Source organism: Microcebus murinus, chromosome 14 (genome assembly GCF_040939455.1).
Source record: "Microcebus murinus isolate Inina chromosome 14, M.murinus_Inina_mat1.0, whole genome shotgun sequence".
NCBI classification, from domain to species: Eukaryota; Metazoa; Chordata; class Mammalia; order Primates; family Cheirogaleidae; genus Microcebus; species Microcebus murinus.
The window spans coordinates 10,644,042-10,663,891 of record NC_134117.1 but is presented as its reverse complement, the minus strand read 5'-3'; the positions used below and the strand labels follow the sequence as shown (position 1 = coordinate 10,663,891).

Below are 19,850 nucleotides of genomic sequence, written 5' to 3'. Positions count from 1 at the left end.
GAGTCAGCCACGGTTAACCTGCGGCTCACCGGCCCCCTTGCACTCGGCTTTTCAGGTCACTCAAGTGAAAAGAAGGCTTTTCTTTCAGTGGGGCAATTTTCTAGCTAAATCTGGCTGTTTTGTTTTCTTTTTTTTTTCTTTTTTCTTTTGAGATAGAGTCTCACTCTGTCACCCTGGGTAGAGTGCAGTGGTGTCAGCATGGCTCACTGCAACCTCAAACTCCTGGGCTTAAGCAATCCTCCCACCTTGGCCTCCCAAGTAGCTGGGACTACAGGTGTGCGCCATGATGCCCAGCTAATTTTTCTATTTTTAGTTGAGATGGGGCCTCACTCTTACTCAGGCCGGTCTGGAACTCCAGCAGTGAACAGCTCCCCAAAGGCCATCCCTTCCCCAGGCCCAGGACGGAAGGACAGGAGGCATTCGACCACGGTGCACGGACAAGGAGGCTAGGGACGCCAGGGGACTGCCCGAGAGCTCACCGCAGGGGAGGCCGTCAGTAGAGTGACTTTGCAAACTGGTTTACCCAGAACAGAACCAGTTTATGGCTTATAACAGGCATCGTCCCACTGTTATTAAACTCACCTCCTCTCTCTCAAAAACGTCTTGGTTTGATAAGTCATACCATCGCCCTCGACATCAGGGATTTTGCAGATGGGAGAGTCTGAGTTGGGAGGCTAACAACCAACAGAGGCTGGTCACTTTGTGTGCACAAACAGCAGCTCAAGGCCCAGCACCCAGCCCTGTGGACGGCAGGGACAAGCAGCCAAAGGGAGCAGAGCCCGACCTTGGCCCTGGGGGACTCCGCTCTAAACGAGGGATTACCTGGGCGGGCGAGGGCAGCCTGGCCCCGTGTCCCTCAGCCACGGCCTCCCACCCAAGAGGAGGCTCCACGGCCGCATTTCTTTCCCCTTGTTGAAGTCTCAGCCAGAGTTAACAAGTCCAGCTCAGGGTCGGAGCAGAGAGGAAGGGGCTAGCATTTGTCCCCAGATGGGCTTTGGGAGAAGGGACCACCCCACCAGCCTCATCCTCGGCCACGCCTTGTGCTACCGCCCTGCTCAATGCCACCTCGTGCTGCCATGGGGACCCTGAACAATTTCCCATTTGTCTTTTTCTTCCTGCCTGGTTGAGATCTTGTTGCTGTCGAGATGAACTATTTATCTGTGTTGCATGAAATGTCATGGACTTGGGCAAAAGCAGGACCCACCCACATGCAGGAAATACTAACCCTTTGAAGACACACACAAGCTCCCTGAAGCTTTGGAGGCTGCCGGGGAATGACTGCCCTTCTCCAGCACTGAACTTGCTCTCGAGAAGTACTGAACCCAAAAGGCGACGACAGGCGACACCCCCGGCAGCCCGAGTTTGCTCGAGTCAATCTGCCAAATGAATCTGTGGATACGCGCAACCACTCAGCCAAGGTGGGGCGAGGACTTACGAGGTAAAAGGTGGCTACATGTTTCACCTTGTGGCCTCACATGAAGTTTAATCAAGCCATAAAACGCTCAAAGTGTCCAGTGTTGAAGGCATCTCTGCGCTGTGAACTAAAACTTCAAAGCTATTTGTTTTTATGTGAGATGAGCCATCATGCAAAGCTTACTGGTGAAGCCGTTAATAAAATACACAGACCCATTGAAGGGTTTCGTACATTTCAGTCCTGGCACATAAGAAAGCATTTATAAACCCTGCACAGTCCTGGTAGGTTCCTTTGCTTCTTAAAGCTGCCAGTCCTGGCTCTTTGGGGGCTCATGTGTTATAAATTCTGGAAGCTCTTTTATTTATTTTGTTTATTTATTTATTTTTTTGAGACAAAGTCTCGCTCTGTTGCCTGGGCTAGAGTGCCGTGGCGTCAGCCTAGCTCACAGCAACCTCCAACTCCTGGGCTCAAGCGATCCTCCAGCCTCAGCCTCCCCAATAGCCGGGACTACAGGCATGAGCCACCATGCCTGGCTAATTTGTTTTCTGGGTTTTTTTTTAGTTGATCAGCTAATTTTTTCTATTTTTAGTAGCGATAGGGTCTCGCCACTCTTGCTCAGGCTGGTCTCGAACTCCTGACCTCAAGCGATCCTCTGCCTTGGCCTCCCAAAGTGCAAGCTTTATAGGCGTGAGCCACCGTGCCCGGACCTGGAAGCTCTTTTAGCTGCAGTTTGTGTGTCGGGCAGGTCTTCTTCCTCTTCCTCGGTTCGCTTGTGTTTTAAAAACAAGTCAGATTTTAAGAAGCGGGTGTAGCTGTCGTACTTCATGAGATTGAAGATCTAAAGAGGAAAAGAAAAAGAGGATGAAGGCTGAGGCTAATCCAGGCCATGAATCATCCTATCAAATATTAAGTACCTACTGTGTGCCAAAGTATACAAATACGTACAAAGAAAGCCATAAGTCAGTCATGAGCTAGGCAAGACAGATTTCCTGGATGTTTGGGGTTATTAGCAGGAATCTCAATGGAATAGTTTAGAGAGTCCCAGGAACAACACATATGTTTATTTTCCACGGAAGTATAGATCCGCACGGCACTGATTCATACCCTCTCTTCCAGGGGTGCTTTAAGACGCTCCACTTTATTTGGACAGATAACACAAAGACTCACTTCTCCAGGAGCTCGGGACAGCAGAACAGAAACTGTCTGCAGACGGTGTGAAAAGATCCACGTCGTGACGCATGATGCCAACATTGTCACGACCTCCCGTTCGTCTGGCATCCAAGATCTCAAACAAACCAGTCATGTGCCAAGGATCAAAATGAGGCTTATTCAACGCACGGCAGGGGAGGGAAACCAGTCTTAGCAAAGAGAGGATCAGGAACAAGTCCCAGCGAAAGGGAGCGGCAGGCGGCGGCAGAATGCACCTCTGCAATCAGACAGGCTGAGGAGCAGAGAGAAACCATTCTAAGGTGCGACAAGCAGGTGGGGAGGACCCCTGACCGAGGCAAGTCCTCTGGATTGGAGGGCTGCCCCCGCAGGGATGGCAGGTACTCAAGGGGCTGTCCCCAGGCACAGATGCCTCCTCAGGCCTCCACGGGACCTCCCTTCTGGGCCTCCGTCCGTCCCCAGCGACCCTCTCTACCCCAGGCGTCCTCAAACTACGGCCCGAGGGCCACATGCGGGTGTTTTTGCCCATTTGTTTTTTTACTTCAAAATCAGATAGGTGCAGTGTGCATAGGAATTTGTTCATTGTTTTTTTTTAAAACTATAGTCTAGCCCTCTAACGGTCTGAGGGACAGTGAACTGGCCGCCTGTTTAAAAAGTTTGAGGACCCCTGCTCTACCCTATTCCCGCCCAAACCTGCGCCACCCGCCCTCCACCCTCCTCCCTCACCCCACGCAAGGGCAGGGGAAGGAGAGGCAAAGAGCGTTTTCCAGCTGTCAAGGGGCACCATCTCCTCCATGACCTTTTGACTTGACTTTCAGGACGCTCTGCAGACTAAAACTCTACGTGGTGCATGCACCTGATACCTTCACTCACGGCATTGGCACAGGCCATACCAAGCGGAAAGTTCCAGTGGTGTCTAGAATGCCACTTGCTGCCAGGCGGGGCTGTCGGGTGGGTGGTAAAACCCTGACATCGTTTAAGCCCTCCCTCTGCCAACACATGCGCGAACTATTTTGTAAGTTAAACATCTGATGGATTCCAAGGACTCTGCTTGGAGGATGGGAGGTGCCTCAGAAGGGGGGGCGGGGCAGGATAGGGCAGGAGTCGCGTAGAGGGGGTGCTGGGGACAGAGGCGGAGGCCTTCACACCTTCATTTTCTCAAGATGGCTTCAACCACAGCAGAACCACCACAGGCATTTTGCTACACGCAGAGTCCACAACTCAAGGAAAGACTTAGGACTTTGGCTTTTCTATTAACTATTAAACTAGCGCCTGCCCGTCCCCTGGCACCCTGCCAGCCTTGCCCAAGCCCATTAGCTGCTCAGAGAGACCCTGTCCCCTTAAGACCCCATCCTGTATCTCTCTAGAGCACTTATCTATTTTGTAGCAATCTTGTAATCCTAGCTGCGATTGCAATTTGCTGAGGTTTGGAGGGGGAGAAAATTTTTTTTAATCCCATAAAACACAAAAATCATAGCCAGGGATGGGGCAGGGGGCGAGGGACGCCATTATCCTTTTGTGGCCTCCCACCAGCACGCTGAGCAGGTGTGGTCATCCCTCCCCACCTGCAGCATTCAGCCCTCCAGGCGCAAGAGCCCCCAAAGGGAACCTCTAGATGCCCACCTAGTCCAACCTCCGGAACGGACGCTCCCGGTGTGACTAATGAAACCGGCCTCACGAGGGCCCCTCCCGGCACCCAGCCCCGTGCCCACTCCTCCCACCCCAGGTCCACGGCAGGGGGGACCCTCCGCTCCGAGCAGGATGCGGTACGACCCAGGCGTGTCGCGTGAGGTCTCCACGTGTGGGAGAGGAACATCCTGTTTGCCGGTCGTGGCGCTGAGGCTCAGACTTCAAAGGGGAGAAGAAAAAGACTGGCTGGAGGCACCCAGGGCAGGGGAGGAGGGCAGGAAGGCGGCTGCTTCGGGTGGGAGGACGGCTCGGGTCGGGTCCGCAGGGGTGCTGAGAAGAGGGTGCGGGCTGTCCTTCCCACTCTGCCCACCCAGCCAGCTGGAGGGCAGGGGCTGGGAACTATTTAGCAAGGGCACACACGGCCATGCCCTGCGTGGCAGGTGTGAAATGCCCGGGACTGCTGCAGAAGTCCTTCAGGCTGGGGCTTCCTCCTCCAGGAGCCCTTCAGAGTCACCCGGAAGCAGCTGCGGTCACCAGACCCAGGCAGAGATGAAGGAGGAAAGGATGTCACCCCCTGGCCTCGTCCCCCTGGGCCGTGAGGAGCCGATCGCTCTACACAGGGTGCACAGGGCTGGCTTCCCGCTGCCACCAGCACAGGGCCTGGCCTAGAAGCACACGGCAATGGGCTGCTCCCATGACAGAGCCCTCTGGGAATGGCGCGCAGCAAAGATGGCTCAGAGGGTGGAGAACGCACCTAAAAACCTCTTCCGAGCAAGCGGCCAAAGATGGTGCACCCAGCTCCTGGCAAGTCATTTGCCAAAGGATAAAAGGCCACCACTGTGGCCCAACAAAAGTTTGCCAAGTGGGTGAACAGAACACGCCCTGCACAACAGCAGAGGGCTGGGGAAATGACCCGGGGTCGCGCCAATCAGCTGACAACACCTTCTGCCCCACGCTGACCACTGGATCCTCCCGTCTGGGTCTCTCACTCAGTCCTGACCGCAGCCCTGCAAGGACCCTGGTTCTGCAGAGGAAACAGGAGCTCAGAGGTGCAGTTTCCCCACAGTTCTGGGGGTCAAGGTGCCATCGGGGCTGGTTTCTTCTAAGGCGTGTAGACTGGTTTCTCTCCATGGCGTGTAGACGGCTGTCTCCTCCCTGAGTCCTCACGCGGGCTCCCCCAGGCATGTGTGTCCCCATCTCCTCTTCTTACAAGGACGCCAGTCAGACCGGATTAGCGCCCACCCCAATGACCTCAGTAAACGTTCATGACCCCTTTAAAGACCCTGTTGCCACATAAGGTCACAGTCTGAGGCGCTGGGGGTTAGGACCTCAACATGTGCATTTGGGGGACTGTGGGGGACAGTTCAGTCCATACAAGTGAGCAAGAGACAGGTGGGTGGAAGGCTCTGGAGCCCAGACTCCTAACCCCTGGGCTCTCCTGCCACTCAGACGGCCACCCAGTGCGCCATCATTACAAACCAGGTCTGCAAAGAGAGTTTAACACAGAAAACTGTCCATACATGTGACGTGACTAATACTCAATTTTAAAAATACACCAAAACTAAAAACAGGGATCCCAACTGTGTTCTTTAAAAGCGTGTTTGTGCACATAAATGGAAACTAAATATCCCCAAAGGTCGGTGCTGGTTTGAATAGTGTCCCCGCAAAACTTATATCCACCTGGAACCTCAGAATGTGACCCTACTGGGAAATAGGGTTGGTTCAGGACCTCAAGATGAAATCACCCGCCTTTAGCCACCCTAAAGCTCTGCCTCTGCACGGCCTCCTCCCTCCTGTGCCTGGCATTGTAAACGCCAGGCACAGGAGGGGGGAGGCCGTGCAGAGGCAGAGCTGGGGGGGTGGGGCAGCTGCAAACCAAGGACCGGGGAGGACCGCCGGCAGCCACCAGCCGTCCGGAGGCTGAGAAGAGGGGAGCGAGGATGCTCCCCTGGAGCCTTCAGAGGGAGCACGGCCCTGGCAACACCTTGCTTTCAGATTTCTCACCGCCTGACCAGCGAGACAGTAAGTTTCTCCTGCTTTAGGCCACTTGAGTTGTGGTCATTTGCTACGACAGCACCAGGAAATGAACGCGGTTGGCTTATGGGTCTCCATTCGCCCCTGCTCCGCACAGGAGCTGAGCTGACCCCAGGGGTCCCAGACGGCTCTACAAGCACAGACTCCCCGCTGGGGAGAACCGGCCTCCCGGTTCTGTGGGGAGGAGAACGCCTTCAGTGTCTGCGGGGAAGAGAAAGAAGCAAATGCCGAGGTCTGGGGCAGGAGAAGGCTCGAGGTGGGTGGAAGGCGTCGGAGCAGAGCCGAGGCAGATCCTCCCTCATCCCGAGGGACGGATGGGCCACTGCCGAGGCGGAAAGCAGCTGGCAGCTGAACCACATTCTGCATTTTTTTTTCCTGTGGCCAAGACAGCTGTGGCTTAGCGAGGTTTCGGGTTTGGGCAGCCCCCACATCTGCGAGCTGCACGCCTGGACTGTAAACTGTTTAGCGCTGTTGCCTGGGGACCCGATCCTGCAGGCTGCTGGAGGTGGGGCTGGGAGGAAAGCGGGGAGGACCCGTCCTGGAGCTGTGCAACGCTGCAGGGTGTCCTGTGACGCAAGGTCATCACACCGCCAAGGTGCCTGTCCCTCTCCAGACCCCAGACCGTGCAGTGACCAATTAGGATCTGCCTTCCTGCACAGAAAAATATCCAACTTCAGACGGGTCAAACTTTGCAGCCACAGGAAAGGGCTTCCTCACTGAGCACACTCGCCCGTGTGGACAGTGAGCAGCTGCACTAGCCTCGCAGGCCCCTGCGTGAACATTTTGGCACTGTCTTGATTCACTGCATTTCAAGCCTGATAATCACTTTAATAATACTTCCCAGAAGACAAGTGCCGTCGAAGACCTAAACAAAGCGTGCATCCTCTCTTCTCAAAACCCTCTGCTGAGTTATTTTGATCAGCTACAAGGAGAAAAAAATAATCCTCTAAGGCAGTGAAAATTGTACTGATGGGATTTCATATTTGCTTCAAGAACTTGGGTTAGTCTCCATATGAAAGTTGCTGAAATGCAGCTGAGTTAGACCCTAAAGGAGACGAAAAAAGTAAAAAAGAAAAAAACAAAGAAAGTTGCTGAAAGAAGGCAGCATGTGTCTGGGCTCCAGCTCTAGAACGTGCTCTCTCCCCCCAGGTACCTGGACCACACAGACATGCTTTTGTACCCACATGAAAAGGCAGAAATGGGAATAAAAGAAGCTCCCGTCCCTCCAGCCCCAGAGTTGGCCAGGCATGGAAGACACAGGGGTGTGCCCACACCCTAAGTGACAGCCACCTCCCCTTCCTCTCTAGAAGGAAAGGGGTGTTCCCAGGAGAGCGTCTGAGGCCGGCTGGCAGAGAGCAGGTGAGAAGACACGCAAGTCAGCCCTTGCCCCAAAGCACCAGGGAGGGCCACCAGAAGGCTCTGGCACCCTGGACAGCACTCCTGCTCTGTAGACAGGCCAGCCAGAGATGGAGGATATGCCGGAGTGGGATCAGAACTCCCGAAGGAGGCTGGACACAGAGCCAGAGATACCCTGCCTGGGGCAAAGCCCCCTCACAGGCTCGGGGGTCCAGTGCTGTCGTGCACGTGGGGCCGTTTGCCCACTTCTTCCTGGAGCCCGTAACACTCAGATTCTAGACTCGAGTGGCACAGCATGCTTGCTGCTTGGAGAGAAGGCATTTTATTTTTGCCTTTTGCCATCAGAAGGGCAGTTAAGTGCTCTTCTGGGATTTGCTCTCTCCTCTTCTTCCCCACTTTAAAGTTGTAAAGGAAAATCTCTAAGTATTTGCAACGCTATAACGTGTGCCCCGCCCCTCATGCGGCAGACAGCTAGGGTAGACACGAAGAGCCAACTCTCCTTCCATCAGTACAAAACACCACAACCTGCCTCTTCTAGCTTAGCATGCTGGAAAACACCCGTTTCTGGCCCGAGTTTGATCTTTTGGAGCAAATGTCAGCTGGGCCCATAAGATGAGGTGTCCTAAGTCCCTGGCTCTTGTCACCACCATGGCCCAGGAGAGGGGACTGTGGCCGGGGAGGGGAGCTCAGGCCACACTTGGGAAATAAAGGGAAATGAGGGGCTGAGGCTGGGAACAGACCCCCAAATGACCCCTGGAGGCTGGCAGCCCTGCCCCCACCCCTGTCCTCACCAGCTGGTCCACCCCTTCTTTTGTGTGTCAGGAAAGGAAGCGTTTCTCACCTCTTGGCTTCTGGAGAAATTCAAAGAAACTACACTGCTAAAAAGGGGGCCCTATTTATGGTTCCTCTCTCTGTCAAGGATGTGGCTGGGAACACTGACATCTCACGGAAATCTTTAAAAAATGTGTTTAAGCACCAGAGGTTGAGGACTTCCTTTCGAATGGTGGAAGCCGCCTCCACGCTGCCCTTTCCAGACTAGACTCAGCACCAGCCTGGTGAGGGCAGCCCGGCGGCTCCGAAATCTGCTTTCGCCGTAGGCTCTGGGACCCCTGAAGTTCACAGAAGGATGAGCACCCCCGTCCCCACACCCGCACCTTCTCTTACACTCTCGAGAAAGCAATGACCTAGAGCTGCCAGGTGCGATGATCCAGCCTTTCTGTCGCACAAATCTCACGGCCGTCCCAGACCACGCCGCACCGTGTAATTTAAACCAGGGGCTTCGGAGCAAGCAAGGTGTGCGCATGGGTGCTGAGAAACTGGTCGGAGCAGAAGTTTGTCTTAAATCTTCCGTATGGCACAACTCCGAGTCACTGGGCAGGCTGCCCAGTGTCCCGTTCTTAACCATCCTGGGTAGAATCCGAAATGACCAATGACATAACAGATTTCCCACCAGGGAGGGAGAGAGGAGAGGCAGGACCTGGGGGGTTTTAACTTTTCACTTCATACCTTCATACGTGAATTTTCTTTTTCTCCACAAGGAACATGTACTCATTCAACAATTTTCACTAATTTTAAAAATTAACTTGTACAGAATGCTGCACGACACAACAACAGGCCAAAGCCCGCGTGCGCTTACGGCTCACGCTGGCAGAGCTGAATCCCGTGCTGGCTCCGTCTGGGGAGTTTCCAGCCACGTGGGTTGGCAGGACACGCGTGTTCAAAGGACACACTGGCAGGCCCAGCACAGACTGATGTTGTCATTTCTTTTTCAAAGGAGAGCGTGTTTGCTCCTGTGACTCACTGGACCTCCTCGTGGTCTGGCTGGCTCGCGGTGTCTGAGTAACGACGGATGGGAACGCTCTGGGATCAGCCAGGGCTAGAGGTGCGGACAGCACGCGGAGCGAGGGACAGGAACGTGGCAGAGAGGATGGGGAGAGCGTCGGTTGTTAGGCCAAGGCCAACGCTGCCCGTCCCAGCTCCCATGACAGGAAAATGGCAGCATGGACTAGGGGTGAGAGGTGATCGCTCAAAGGTGAGCAACTGTGTTTCCAAATGCTACTGCTTCAACGGCTCTCTTCGGGTGCAGGTTTGGCAGGAAGGGCCCGGCTGAACCAGACGCCCTGGGCTCAAGTTCTGTCCGCACCCCGCCTCCCCACTGTGCGACCTCGGGCTGGTGACAGGGCTACTCCTACGAGCGGACTCTCATCCGTATGCAGGGGCGCTAGGTCCACCTCCCACAAAACTACTCGAGAGTCTAATGAGATGCCAGGAAAACGTTATCGAGTGAACTGAAAACTTACTGCTCTCCCTGAACTCGCTAAATTGTAGAAAACTGACAGATGCGTCATTTGCTGCTTCTCAGGTGGGGACCCGCAGCTCCGTTCTGGATGAGGCACGTTCTGGAAACGCCGGGCATCCAGCCGGGCACTCCTGGCATTTGGACCAGATAATTCCGTGTCTCGGGGCCGTCCCGACGCCGCAGGGCGTCTAGCAGCTTCCCTGGCCTCAGTTCTATGAAATCCTGTGGCTCCAAACAGGTTCCTCGCAGCTTCAGTCTCTCTCGAGTAGGAAAACTGGGCTCTCGAGGGGGTTTTGGGGGAGCAAAGAGCCGTGGACCGTGCTGAGCACACCTAGGCAGTTCCCAGCAAGGGCCCCGAGTTGTCCAAAGTGAATGGGACCCAGCGACCCTTCTCGGGGGACCCGCTGTGAAATCAGCTCTGATTCCAAACACCCAGTTATGCCTCAGGAGGACAGTTAGTGCCTCTTTTCCCCTCTTTCTCATTCAAATAAAATTATTTTTAACAACAGGGTATAACTGTCTTTACACTCAATAGTGCGGACTGCACATCCGTGTGTGTGCACAAACACAGCCACTATAGTTACACGTATTATATACCATGTCTGTCGTGTATGTTCAGGTGAGATTTATTCCAAAAAAAATGGACAGTCTAGAGATCAAACGTGGCTTAGCGGTTATCTCCAGGTGTGGAGTCATGAGGGGGTTTTTCCTCTTTATACTCTGGTTTTCCAAGTTTCTTTTATTGAGCATGTATGATGTTAAAAGTTAAGTAGATAAAAATTATTTTAAAAAATTTTTCTGTGTCACTAAAATTAAAAAAAAAAAAACAAACAGCCTCTATCCCGTGTGTTTCCTCTTTTTTGTACGAGCGAAACCTTCCGATGCAGGGCTCTAACGGGATGTGCCTGGTCACAGAGGCCCGGCTCTGCTTTGGGACGTTTTGCAGGAGAGCTGGGCCCGGGGAGCCCGCGCTGCCTCTGCACAGTGGCGCCGGCCTCTCTCATCGCTCACTCCTACCTCGGCTCAGCCCTCCGGGGAGACGGGGCGGCCTGCGTTCACTCACACGGCCTTTCCGACCCCTCTGCTCCAGGGGCCTCATGGGGCTTTGAGAAACAGCGAGAGGCTGCCCAGGAGCCTGGGGCACCAACGCAGGCCATGGGGTCCCTGGGGGAGTGCCCTGGAAGGCAGGTGGACGAGCGTGAGTCCAGCTTCCACACGTCCCACTACCTGCGTGACTTAGTGCCACAGCCCACTCAGACGCCCCGGACCTTGCTCTTCTCATCAGCAAAATGGGAATAACACTTGCTGGAGATCACATGAGACAATGCACGCCAAGCGTGGCATCAGGCTCAAAAGGGCGCCCTGAATGGCAGATACCATTGTCATCATGGAGAACACCCAGACCACGGGGGCAGTACGGGTTCTCAACCCTGCTGTACTTTAAAGTGCCTTGGGGAGCTTTTAAGAGATTCTGAGGTCCAAGGCAGGATAGTATCCCCTCGTGAAATTGCCTCTGCTCCGTACATTCCACTTCCTTTCCATCCCCAAATCCACGTCTACGCTTCCTTCTCATTGCCTCAAAACCACCACCTCCAGGAGGCCCTCGGCAACTTCTCCCCTGCAAACTGGAGTTCCTTCAACAACCAAATCTGATTCAGAATTTATATGGACTGTGTCGCCAAATGTTAAACTTTTCATTTAACATTCAATGGACTCAAGGGCCACACTACAAACTAGTTTATAGTACTGGGCCACCAGAAACGGGTGGAGGTATTTGGATATGTGCACAAATTTCCCTGGCATGTTCAGTGCTCACGCTTGCTTTCTAGACTTTTCTGTCTGTCCTACCTTCAATAGTTACCACATGCTGCTTCCTCAGTGTGAGCTCCCCAAATCGCCCCAGCCTCCTCTCTGATCTGGGCTGAGAAGGGAGATACGCCTGACCCCTGCGGGTCTGACCCTGCACCTGCGACTCCAGTCCCTGCTCTTTCACAACCACGGCGCCTCCGCGTGCATCCGCTTGCCCAGCCGGGTGTCTAGGGAGTCTCACATTCGGTGTTTCACTGAACTCTTCCAGGCCTGGAATAAATGCAGGTTTTCAAATCAAGGTGCAGGCATGGAAGCCGCGTTACCTGGTCCTGCAGTTTCTGGAACATCAGAGGATGCGGTTCTTCCAGGATCTTTTCGTTGAGCTGAGACTGCCCCTCCACGTTGACTTGTGAGGAGGCCTTGCTGGACAGAAAGGTCGCGTAGATCTCCTTCGCCTTTTCCTGCATCTGGAGGAGACACGGGCCTGTTTGTCATCTGCGAGCACAGCCTTCCCGGCCTGAGCCCTGCAGCCCCCTCCGCCAGGCCCAGGAGGGGCTGCTGCGGCAAGAGGGGGCCCTCGCTGCCACCCCGGGGCGAAGCTCTGCCTGGGAGGCCAGTGTAACTTCGCCCCTGGCCCTCGTGCATCTGTGGGTGCATGTCCTGCAAGGACAGGGCTACGCCAACCATGCAGAAATGACGGCAGAAAGAACCCTGGCCCACACCAAGCACACGGTACCACTCGGGACCATCCTGTGCATTCTCCAAATTGTGGGCCCCGGGTGGGAATACCATTCAGTCATAAAAGGAACGAAGCACTGACATGTGCTACAACAGGGATGAACCCTGAAAACGTGACAGTAAGTAAAAGGAGCCTGACACACAGGGCCACATACGCGGTCTGATTCCACTTACACAAAACGTCAGAATGGGCAGATCCGTAGAGACAGAAAGGTTAATGGCTGCCAGGGGCTGGGGAGAGGGAGAAATGGGGAGTGACTGCCAATGGACAAGTGCGCTTCTGTTGGAGGTGACAGAACTGGACTGTAGTGACGGCTGCACAACATTGTGAATATGCTTGATGCCACTGAGTGGCACACTTTAAAACAGTAAAAAGAACACTAAAAATGTATTAAAATGGTGAATCTCATGTTATGTGTACTTTACCACAATAAAAAAAGTCAAGTTGAACCATGCACACGTATCCCTAGCAGTTACCCAGCACCTGCTCGCTGCAGACCTGGGCTAGGTGCGGCCCCACATCCTCAATCCCCTGGACATCCAGGAAAATGCCATTTTCCTACTAGCACCACTTTCCCGATGAGCACACAGGGGTCAGGAGAGGTGACTCGGCTCATTCGAGGAGCCTGCAGGGAGACTCGGGGCTGTCCAGCTCCAACGCCTTTCCGTTCCGCTCAGTTCCACCCCCTGGAGACACACGAGCCCTCCAGGTTGTGCAGCCTGTTGGCCGTCGAGGGCACAGTGTTTCTCGCTCAGGTAACAAGAACCTGAGTGGAAGCAACGGCGAGAGCATCCGAGGCCCGCCCTGCGGTCCCAAGCGCAGTCCTGCTGGGAAGGCCGAGCCCTAAGCTGGCACCGGCTGCCTCGTGCATCGGGGGGCAGAGTGGAAAGACACTGCCCATCTGACTCGGTTCCACCCAAAACCAGCCGTGGCTGTCTCAGGAACACGGTGACGGGGAGAAGGACGTCACGGTAAGTACTTAGTCTTCAAAGCGGCGTGCTTCACGGAGGGGCTGAAGAACAGGAGCCCGCTCCTCTGGGACTTCCCCTGACAGGTCTATTTTCTTTTAAAGAAAGGAGACTTCCTGTGCACGTACCTCGCTGGCAGCAGAGATGGGGGCTGTCTCCCTAAACGTTGGCGTCTAAAGCTTACCTTACCCTACAGAGCAAGGCAGGTGCTAAAGGCCAGAGATGCGGCTGCACAGCTGGGGTGTGCGGGCAGAGGCACGGGGGTGGGCGGGGGCCTGGAAAACTGCCCCTCTCTCCAGAGAGCCCACCTGGGGCTCTGCCTGTGCTGCAGAGCTTGGCTTAGGAAATCCCAGGCTCAGAAAACCTCCTGGCCTTATGGCTAACTGGTGCCTAAAAGCAGAGAAAAGTAGCCCTTATTTGGTTCTGAGGACTGATGACAAAAGACCCTAAGAGGCCACAGCCCGGCCACCTTCTGCTCTCCTGAGCAAGTGAGCCTTGCCAGAGCTCGCAGAAGCCTGCCCAGGTGGGACCAACAGGCCCAGCTTCGGTGCCCATTCTTTCTTGACCATGACCGTGACCGTGACCGTGAGTGATCAGCTGATGTCAGCATCGAGGACCATGTACGCACATCCCCAGCAGTTACCCAGCACCTGCTCGCTGCAGACCTGGGCTAGGTGCGGCCCCACACCCTCAATCCCCTGGACATCCAGGAAAATGCAATTTTCCTATTAGCGCCACTTTCCTGATGAGGACACAGGGGTCAGGAGAGGTGACGCGGCTCATTCGAGGAGGAGCCTGCGGGGAGACTCGGGGCTGTCTGGCTCCAACGCCTTTCCTGGAGCTCCTGGAGCCTCTTGAGATAAACGTGGCTGTCCCAGGGGACGGGTCTGGGCACCGTCAGCGAGAGCCCGGAGCAGCTGCCGTCTGGACCCGCTCGCCTCTGCAAGTCCCATCAGCTCCACAAAGCTGTGAGCCCCCCCGCCCCGCCCCCATGTGTCAGGAAGGAACATTTTTGGAAAACCACTTCCTGTTTGAAAGCTACTTCACGAAAGTAGAATTTCAGCCAGTCAGATGAGCAAACTCCATGCAGAGCTCTGTGGGCAGAAGTCACTTTAGGCCTCCCTGCCCTTGAACGTTAACACACACACATGCACACACGTGTGCACACTGACCCGGTGAATCCAGGCTGTCGTGCATGGTTCTGAAACAGAGAAGCGCAATGAGTGTCTCGAGGCTTCGCGGTGGGGGTGCAAGGGGAGAGGAGGCAGGTCTCGGGGGCTGCAGGCAGACGAGCCTCCGGGTGTCCCAGCCCTGCCCTCTCCCGCCAGAGCCCGAGGACAGCGTGGGTCCCGAGGCGCCGGCTGCGCAGACGCACGCCAGGCGGCCGCAGCAGCAGAGCTTATCTCGGCGGGCTAGGAAGCATGACTGAAAAGGGAAACCCTGAGACTGCCGACCGCAAGCCGGTCACGGGAAGGCCCGGTGGTGTCCAGGCCGAGAACGCTTAACAAAAAACAAGAACCAGTCTCTTGGGCTATTTTGGTAGATTTTTCCAGAGCTTTGTTAACCCTATTCTAGCAAAGAACAGAACAGTGACCCACTGGTGGAGTCCGTTGTGGGTCTGTGACCTGGAAGGACGGCGGGGCCGGCCACGGCCAAGGCCAAAGGGCCCCACCCTCCCTTCGGAGACCAACGTGCCCAGCACCCAACCCGGCCCCAGCAGGTGCTGGAAAAGGGCCTCACCTGGGCCCATCAACTCGGGCACTGCCCGTGGGAGTGTCACACCCAGTGAGCTCCTTCCAGACACCCCACGAGTCTGGGCCTTTCTTCTAGGCCTGGCAATGCCAATGGGACTGCCACTGGGACTGCCACTGGGACTGCCACTGGGACTGCCAATGGGAACCGCACCCAACCAGGGCAGGACTCAGGCGCAGCAAGCCAGACGAAGAGAAGAGCGAGGCCGGCGGCAGGAGCCACTAGACCCCCAGGTCCTCGAGTCCCACCCGACCCTGAGCCGCCAGGGGACTGTGCATCACCCCACCCCTCCAACAGGAGGCTGGAGTTTTCTTTCCTAAAGACATGGACTCAGGAAGGCTCCAGAACAGAGGCGAGGAGGAGGGTGGTGAGACGCCAAACTCAATAAAGGGACTCAGGGAAATTCCAGATGCGGACCCCACCCCCAGCAAACTCCTCCAGACCCCAATACATTAGTTTATGAACATATGGGGCTCGAGGCCCACCAGGACAAGACTAGAGGGCCCTTGTCTGGAAAAACAAAAAACAAAAGCAGAAAAAATTCAACAGAAGGATTTGAAGATAAAATTGAAAAATCTCCAAAAGTCAAAAATGCAAGAAAATAGGAAGGAAAAAAGATAAAATGAAAGGCTCAGTCCAGGGCTGAGGGGCCATCACTGGAAAAGAGACCAGAGGAAAGAGAAGGAAAAAGGATACTGCAGCAATAACAATAACAGTAGCAACTTGGGAGCACGTCCCAAGGCTCCCAGACCCCAAGGCTCCGCGGAAGGAACACGTGCACAGTGAGCCAAGCCGCCCCCCTCCAAAGCCCCACTGTCCTTTTGGAACATTGAGGATGAAAAGAAGATCCTGTACTATTCCTGAGAGAACAAAAGCAAAACAAAACCATTTACCTATAAAACACTCACTTGTAACAAAAGCAAAGGACAAGGAAACAATGTCTTCAACATTCCCAGAGAGTCTCGCCCTAGAATTCTGTGCTCAATGAAGTGGGAAAGTAGGAAAAAAACATTTTCACCCAGCAAGGTCTCTACAGGTCTCCCAGCCAGGTCCCCTTTCTCGGGAAGCTATTTCCTGCCGCCTTCCATCCACCACTATGAGGGAACAGGGGACGACTGGGCACAGAAAAGGCCCGGGACCCAGGAAATGCCCATCTCCTGGGGGCGCAGAGGAAGACCTGGCATGACCCAGGGGGAGCCGGGGCAGAGCGTTTGTTTTAGAAGACAGACATATTCATGGGGAAGACGCACTTTGTAGAAAAAATTTAAACCATAAAGAAATGGCCAAGGGAGAGAACTGCTTTGAACAAAAGCCGACTGCTGAATAGGGACACCTGGGCGGTATAACCCCTGCAGGGCCCCCAAGTCGGGGGTGGGACGCACCACCCTCCCGATTTCCTGAGTCTCCAGCATCCCTGCCATACACGCAGAGCGCGGAGACCTTCACAAACTGAGGGACGGTTTTTCTCGCCTGCCGGAGGCGGCGCCCAGGCCGCGGAGGACAGCTAGGACGCGGCACTTGTGGGGGTAAAGCCCCCCGCCGCACAGAGGACGGCAGGCCCGTCCCTCAAGCCCACGGCTGCGGCCGGGCTGCGGCACAAGGTGAGGACCCTGCCCGGCGAGTCCTCGGTGCCGCCAGCCGGGCGCAGGAAAGGCCCGTCCTACCCGGAGGAGCGGGAGCAGGTCGTGTGCCAGGCAGGGGCCGGGCAGCGGGAGACGACAGAGACGCCCACCTCGGAGCCCCCGACAAGGGGAAGGACAGACAGCTGGGGAGACAGATGCACAAACGACACAAGACACTCGCGGGCGGTGCATGCTGGATAATCCACGTAAGAGAATGAGAAAACACACCCACACGGGCTCTACCTAAAACAGCGGGCAAAGGCGAGATCCGCATCGCCACTGCGGCCTTCGCTGGCTGTAGACAGAGATAAGCCCTCCCAGGCTCGCGAGCACAGACGCGCAGTGAGGCGCCTTCTCCCGGGGCCTGCGTCCTCCTCCCCTTCTGCAAGTTAGCAACCTGGAGGCTTCTCCCTGGTTTTACTTCCCAGGCAGCCAGGCCCACGAAGGAGTCCGGGTCTGAATGCCGGCTCTGTCTGCAACTGGCCAGCAGCCGCTCAACCTCTCAGATCACACCCCTGCACCCGTCACACCCCTGCACCCGTGAACGGGGACAGTCTCGAGGCTCAGCGCGATGACCCAGACTGGGGCCCTGCCGGCACCGTCTGCGTTCCCAGGCACCAAAGCGACCACCAGGCACGTTCCAGGCCTGCGGCACAAACCTTCGAGAAGTCCTGTGCTGGGTGTCAGGGCGGGGGTGGGTGTGGAAAGGGGCCGCCCGATTCTGGGAGCTCTCTCTGCAGGACGTGGATGGGGCAGGGCAACCCAACGCCGGACCTGCCTGACCTCAGAGGCTGGCAGAGGCAGAGCTGAAAGCCTTACCCTCTCCCAACGGCCTGTGCACACCATTAAAGCCCTGCAGGGTGTCCCCGCCCCCCCCACCTTGGCTCTAGGTTCCCAGGTGCAGCTGCACTGGGCCAGCTGCGGGTCTTCCCCAGGCCCATCACCACCTGCCCGCCTGCCCGTGTGCGCCAGCCCCTCCCCCAGGGACACCACTCCCCCCACCCCCACACCAAGTCTCAGCTGAAAAGTCACTTCCCCTGGGGGCCCTCCCCAACCGCCCACTGACTGGCTCCCACGACCAGCCCACACTTCCCATTTCTATGCTCGTCACGCCTGCCAAGGCCTGTTCCCCTCACCTGGCTTGTCCCTGTGCCTTCTCTGCAAGGATTTGGGGGATTCAGCTGAACTAAGGCACACGGCAGGCAGCGGGCTGTGCAGGGAAACAACAGCACAACCTCAGAGTGCTGACCCGAGTCCCAGCTCTGCCTCACTTCCCGGTCTACACTGCAGGGCTGGGCCAGCCCACCTGCAGCCCCTTCCCAGCTCTAGCACTCAAGAGAACAAGGCAGACGCACGAACATCTGTTCACTGCTGACCTCCAAGCCAGGAGTGTACAGTGAGGCTGGCCCCAGTGGCTGCTCAGCCTAGCACTTACTGATGGTTGTCCCTGGGCCCCGTCCTGGGTGCTGGGGACAGAGGAAAACAACGAGGTTCCTCCCCTGCAGGACCTCAGCACCAACCCTCCCATTACAAAGCAGGCCCACCTGCTCTCACCACCCGCGAGGCTCAGCCAGATGGAGAAGCAGCCAGAGCCAGAGCCACGCCCAGCACAGCTTTCTAGGCGGGCCTGGGAAAGAAGGTGGGAGGGGGAGGCCAGGCTGCCCCACCCTGGGGAAGTGTGCCAGGGCCTAGAGGAGCCTTTGAATAAACCATGAGATGCATTTTCCCAGCTGTTGTCTGCAAACACTCACTGGCTGCTGGACCCCGGATTCCGGGTTTTGGAGACAGAGTCTCAAAAACGGGCAGCCCACAAGCTCCACCCACCCATGGAGATGTTTTGTTTGGCAGGCAAGGTTTGAAATTTTAAAAAAAATTAGTTCCAGTATTTAAAAAATCGGATTGTTTCACATTAAGAATCCAAACATCCAGATTCTCTAGAAAACAGGCAGCAGCGGGCTGAAGATGAGGGAAGATGCCTGTGAGGGAGGGGCCCGAGGGTGGGCACAGGAAGAGTGGTGGAGACAACCCCAAGCAGGAGCAGCCCCGCCAGCCACAAGCCCTGAACGACCAGCTGTAGCCCCTGGAGGCCCCAGTCCCCACCACTCCCTGCAGCCTCACCCCAGGCGCCTCGCTGGCTGGTTCACACTACCTACTGGCGCTGCAGGCATTTGGCCTCTGCCCTGTTAGAAATTCCCCTAATCTCATCCACCTCCCTTACTCCCAACTTCAATAACAGAAAACCCAGCTGACATCAGGAATGAAAAGCTACCTGCATACCATGAAATACTACTCAACTAGAAAAAACAGTGGTGAACTAGCACCTCTTATATTATCCTCGATAGAGCTTGAACCCATTCTCGAAGTGAGGTATCATAAGAATGGAAAAACAAGCACCACATGTACTTGCCATCAAATTGGTACTGATTAACACTAAGGTGCTCACATGGTAGCAATATTGATTGGGTGCCCGTCAGGTGTTAGGGGGCAGGGGGCGGGTAAACTCACAACTACTAGCGCACTGTAGGGGGGAAGGGCTTGCTTGTAGACATGGCTTGGGCAAGGCAAAGGCATCGTACATAACCAAAATTTGTTTGTACCCCCATAATATTCTGAAATTTAAAAAAACATGCAAAACAAGAGCAGAAAGGAAGGAAGGAAGGAAGGAAGGAAGGAAGGAAGGAAGGAAGGAAGGAAGGGAGGGAGGGAAGGAGAGAGAAAGAAAGAAAGGAAGGAAGGAGGGAGGGAGGGAGGGAGGAGGGAGGGAGGGAGGGAGGAAGGAAGGAAGGAAGGAAGGAAGGAAGGAAGGAAGGAAGGAAGAAAGAAAGAAAGAAAGAAAGAAAGAAAGAAAGAAAGAAAGAAAGAAAGAAAGAAAGAAAGAAAGAAAAGAGAGAGGGAGGGAGGGAGAGGGAGAGAGGGAGGGAGGGAGAGGGAGGGAGGGAGAGAGAGAGGGGGAGAGAGGGAGAGAGAGAGAAAGAGAGAGAGAGAAAAGAAAGAAAGAAAGAAAGAAAGAAAGAAAGAAAGAAAGAAAGAAAGATAGATAGATAGATAGATAGATAGATAG

The 19,850-nt window shown here is 55.3% G+C and overlaps 1 protein-coding gene across 2 annotated transcripts in view; it reads right to left on the bottom strand.

Moving 5' to 3' along the window:
• Positions 1 to 1,769: 1,769 nt before the first annotated feature.
• Positions 1,770 to 19,850, bottom strand: part of RGS10 (regulator of G protein signaling 10) — a 31,591-nt gene continuing 13,510 nt past the window's right edge. For both annotated transcript variants that reach the window (XM_012739158.2, XM_012739159.3), the window contains exons 4-5: positions 12,032 to 12,175; positions 1,770 to 2,252 (exon numbers count right to left, since the gene is read on the bottom strand). In XM_012739158.2, the coding sequence (XP_012594612.1) occupies positions 2,094 to 2,252; positions 12,032 to 12,175 (303 nt within the window). In that variant the 3' untranslated portion in view covers positions 1,770 to 2,093. The remainder of the gene's footprint in view (positions 2,253 to 12,031; positions 12,176 to 19,850) is intronic.